General features: G+C 48.0%; 1 protein-coding gene across 1 annotated transcript in view; it reads right to left on the bottom strand.

Annotated features, from left to right (window-relative positions):
- The window catches only part of TTC28 (tetratricopeptide repeat domain 28), a 690,486-nt gene extending 687,079 nt beyond the window's left edge, over positions 1–3,407 (bottom strand). Inside the window, exon 1 of the mRNA XM_012644090.1 lies at positions 3,306–3,407. Coding sequence (XP_012499544.1) covers positions 3,306–3,407 — 102 coding nt within the window. The remainder of the gene's footprint in view (positions 1–3,305) is intronic.
- Between the last annotated feature and the right edge of the window lie 1,799 nt (positions 3,408–5,206).

Here is a 5,206-nt window from a genome sequence, read left to right as displayed (position 1 = left end):
GTGAGCCACCGCGCCCAGCCTGATAAGGTTTTAATATCCAGAATATTTAAAGAACTACAACTCAATAATAAAGACAAATGACCCAATTTAAAAATAGGCAAAAAAAAAAATGGACAAAGGATTTGGATAGACATTTATTGAAAGAAGATATACAAATGGCCAATAAGCACAGGAAAACACATCCAAAATTATTAGTCATCAGGGAAATGCAAATCAAAACCACAATGAGATACCACTTCACACCTACCAAGATGGCTAAAGTTTAAAAGATAGACAATAAGGAGTACTGGCCAGGAGATAGAAAAACTAGAACCTTCATACATTGCTTGTGGGGATGTAAAATTGTGCAGCACCTTAGAAAATGGTTTGGCAGTTCCTCAAAAGGTTAAACAAGAATTATCATGTGACCCAGCATTCTACTCCTGAGGATATAACCAAGAGAAATGAAAACATACATTCATACTAAAACTTATACACAGATATTCACAGCATTATTCATATCAGCCAAAAATTGGGGAAAACCCCACATTTATCTATCAACAGATAAATGAATAAACAAAATGTGGTATATCCATTCAATAGAATACATTCAGCAATAAAAAGGAATTAAGTACAGGCAAGGCACGGTGGCTCACGCCTGTAATCCTATCACTCTGGGAGGCCAAGGTAGGAGGATCGCTTGAGCCCAGGAGTTTGAGGTTGCTGTGAGCTAGGCTTATGCCATGGCACTCTAGGCTGGGCAACAGGGTAAGACCCTGTTTCAAAAAAAAAAAAAAAGGAATAAAGTACTGATACATGCTACAACATGGATGAGCTTTAGAAATACTGTGCTAAGTGAAAGAAGTCAGTCACAAAAGACCACTTATTGTATGATTCCATTATGTGAAATAGCTAAATTCATAGAAACAGAAAGTAGGCTGGTTACTACCAGGGGCTGAGGGAAAGGGCAACAAGGAGTGACTATTAATAAGCATGGGATTTCTTGTGCGATGATGAAAACACTTTAAAAGTAGATAGTGGTGGCTGGGCACAGTGGCTCAAGCTTGTAATCCTAGCATTCTGGGAGGCTGAGCTGGGAGGATAGCTTGAGCTCAGGGGTTCGAGATCAGCCTGAGCAAGACCCGTCTCTACTAAAAACAGAAAAAATTAGCCCGGTGTGGTGGTGCACACCTGTAGTCCCAGCTACTGGGGGCAGGTGGGGAGGATCACTTGAGCCCAGGAGTTTAAGGTTGCAGTGAACTGATTACACCACTGCACTCTAGCCAAGGCGACAGAGCAAGACTCTGTCTCAGAAGAAATAAAAAAGTAGATAATGGTGATGGTTGCACCCCTCTACACTAAAGGGGTTAATTTCATGGTAGGTGAATTTATCTCATTTATCTTAAGTTTTTTTTGGTTTTTTTTTGAGACAGAGTCTCACTGTGTTGCCCGGGCTAGAGTGCCGTGGCATCATCCTAGCTCACAGCAACCTCAAACTCCTGGGCTCAAGCAATCCTTCTGCCTCAGCCTCCCGAGTAGCTGGGACTACAGGCATGCGCCACCATGCCCGGCTAATTTTTTTTCTGTGTATTTTTAGTTGTCTGATTAATTTCTTTCTATTTTTAGTAGAGACGGGGGTCTCGCTCTTGCTCAGGCTGGTTTCGAACTCCTGAGCTCAAACAATCCGCCCGCCTCGGCCTCCCAGAGTGCTAGGATTACAGGCGTGAGCCACTGCGCCGGCCCTAATTAAGTTTTTAAAGACGCATATGCATCGCTTTAAAAAACACATTGAGAGACTAAAGTGCATGATTTTTCAATTTTTCTTCTTCAGTGCAATCTCAATTCCAAAAGTCTTCTCTTCCTATACATGCATATTTTGTCCAGTGAACAACACATCCTATCAAAATGAAACCAACTAAATGAAATTCAAATTAATGAAAAAAAACAACTCCTAAAATATTAAATAATTTTCAAACAATTCTATTTTAGCATTAACTCTGGACTAAACATACATCTCAATTTGAAAATATCACATAAAGACTACAGATGCTCAGGTTTAAGCAAATTGTCAACTTTCCTGAATAAACAGTAATTAAGATTTGCTTTGAATGAAAATGTACGTATTTACCTGCCTCAAAGGAACAAACTCCTCTCCATCTAGGGTTCCCAAATGACGAAGAGAAAGAAATATGCATCTTTTTATTCACAATTTTGTTTCAGAATTTTAACCGAGCTGGGGTATATACAGTTGCTGATTTACACTAAGCAACATATATCCTCCTTTTGCCTAGAACATATTGGAAACATGGCATTTTAAACAGCCACAAAAGTTGGGAGCTGAGGAAAATCACTTACTATACAGCAAATCTGACAGAGAAATTAATCTCAAGAAGCTCCTGAAAATGTCTCAAGAACTCCTAGTTTGCACACTCCCTAGTCATTTAGTCTTCCTACGAACATTTACCAATCATCTACCACGTGCCAGGCACCATGCCTTGTACCAGCATGCAACGGTGAGGTGTAAACAGCACAGGTCCCTGCTCACAGGAAGCTTACTCTCTAAAACGGTGCTTGCCAAACTCGCCTGCTCGTAACAACTTCGGAGCTTGTTATAAATTCGAAACCTGCTCCCCTGCCTTGGAGAGCCAGAGTCCGTGGGCTTGGGGAAGGGTGTGAAGCCTGCATTTTTAACAAATGCTCCGGATTGCTCCTAAGCCCTAACTGGTTTGGGAGCCCGAAAAAGAAAACAGCTCTAGAGCCCAGAGCCCAGGGCCATCCATCCCACCCAGCGGAACCCCACCTCCAAAGTCCATTTCGTTCAGCATCCTTCACCCTGACGGACAGCCCAAACACATCACGAAGGCGAGGTAACTGGACAGCTTTACAATGTCTCTGTGGTGAGCCACGGACAGACTTGCCCCCTTCCGGGGACGGAGAGCTCACTTCTTACAAACCCCACCTGGGACTGGCAGCACCTGAGCCTCCCCGGGCTGCGCCAACACCTGTCTCCCCGTGAATGCCGCTCCTGTGGGCTGGGTCCCCAGGGCCCGCCCTAAGGGGTCGGGGGCGATGAGGAGGCGCCTTGCGCTTTAGGCGCCTACTGTATACCACACCCCCACACCCTCGCGCGCGCACGCACACACACACACTCCCGCGGAAACTGAGGCAGGCGGGCAGTGGACCGGGTCCCGCCGCCTGACGGCTCGCAGAGGGGATCGAACCCGGACCGCGAGGCAGGCGCTCCTCAGCCGCTGAGGCCCGGCCCGGCTCGCACCGACGGAGTTTCACAAAGAAAGTCTCCCGGCCCGAGCCCCTCACGCACTCACCGGCGCTGGCGCCGGCGGCGACTCGGGCTCACGCCGCCTGCGGCTCCGTGCCGGAGTGAGCCCTTGGGTCGGCTCGGGAGCCGGCGGCGGCGACTGCTCCATCCCCACGGGGCTCGGGCCGCGTCCGCCTCGAGCTAACGGTCCCGCCAGCTAGGCGCGCGCGCCGAACCCGCGCGCCATGTTCCCGCCGTGCCGCGCGCCGCCGCGGCAAGCTACACTGCCCCCCCAGCGCGCACGCGCGCCCCCGCGATCCACACACGCACCGCGCACGCGCGCAGTCGCCGCGCCCCCTCCCCGTGCGCCCCGCCTTGCGCCCTCTGGAGCTGGCCGCTGTTCCCGGCGTTGCGCCCACCCCCGCCGCACCCGTCCGGCCTGGCTGGAGAGCTCGCCGTTCCTTGTTCAGCGCCACCGCCTGCCGCACTGCGGACCACCCCGGGCCAGACCCCTCGACCCTTTCCCCACACTGCCCCTCTTACTTGGCCCGCAACGCGGGGCCCGGGGAGGGTGAGGGTCCAGGCCAAGGAGAGACTCACCCCCAAGAAGTGCTGGGGAAGGGATGCCGCTAAGCTGGTGAGATCCCCATCGTGGAGATGTGTACGACGTGCGCGAGTGTAGGTGGCACAGTGTATGCCCACGTCCCGGGGAGAGCCAGACTCAATGGAGAATCTCAATTCAAGTTCCGCAGCTCCACTAACCCTTGCATGATTAGAATCAGGTGTTCTAGGACCTGTTTTCTCTACAACCTGAGGACTCGAAATAATCTGCCTCAGCACAGCCTCTAGTACTTAGCAGGTGGTGATCAGAAGACAAGACCTCGTGAAGTAGTTTTAATGGTTAAGAACCAAAGGTTCTCGAGAAAGGAAAATCTCGTTTCACGTCCCACCTCCATCTCTCGAAAACTGGGAAACCCTTGAACAGGTCACTAGACCAAGCCAGAGAGCCTTGATTTCTACATGTGCAAAGGGGGAGAGGGACAGTAGTACTTCACAGGGTTGACGTGAGCTTTCTAGGAGATGCCTGTATAGTCACGCAGGGCTTAACCACGGGATAGTTCTGAGAAATGCCTCAGGCGATTTCGTTGTCGTGCTAACATCATAGAGTGCACTTACACAGAGCTATTAATAGATGGGATAGTCTACTACACACCTATAGTAGATAGGTGTGTAGGTGTGTACCAGGTTATAAGGTATAGCCTATTGCTCCTAGGCTACAAACCGAACAGCATGTTACTGTATTGAATACTGAAGGCAACTGTAATATGATGGTAAGTATTTGTGTATCTAAACATAGGAAAGATACAGTAAAAATACAGTATAAAAAATAGTATGCCTGTATAGGGCACTTACCATGAATGGAGCTTCCAGGACTGGCAGTTGCTCTGGCTGAGTTAACCAGTGAGTGGGGAGAGACTGTGAAGGCCTAGGACACTGAACACTTACACACTAAATTAAAAATTATTTTTCTTTCTTCGCTAATAAATTAACTATAGCTTACTGTCACTTGTTTACCTTATAAACTTTTTAACTTTTGGATTCTTTGATAACAATACTTAATTTAAAACACAAACACCTTTTACAGCTGTACAAAAATATTTTCTTTCTTTATATTCCTATCCTATAAGCTTTTTTCTACTTAAAAAAAGTTTGTTTTACCTTTTTTGAGACAGAGTCTCACTCTTTTGCCTGGGCTAGAGTGCCGTGGTGTCATCCTAGCTCACAGCAACCTCAAACTCCTGGGCTCAAGTGATCCTCCTGCCTCAGCCCCCCTAGTAGCTGGGACTACAGGCACGCGCCACCATGCCCGGCTGATTTTTTTTCTGTGTATTTTTAGTTGTCTGATTAATTTCTTTCTATTTTTAGTAGAGACGGGGTCTCGCTCTTGCTCAGGCTGGTTTCGAACTC

The sequence above is a fragment of the Propithecus coquereli genome, unplaced genomic scaffold (genome assembly GCF_000956105.1).
Source record: "Propithecus coquereli isolate 6110/MARCELLA unplaced genomic scaffold, Pcoq_1.0 Scaffold206, whole genome shotgun sequence".
NCBI classification, from domain to species: domain Eukaryota; kingdom Metazoa; phylum Chordata; class Mammalia; order Primates; family Indriidae; genus Propithecus; species Propithecus coquereli.
This window is presented reverse-complemented; position numbering and strand designations above follow the sequence as displayed.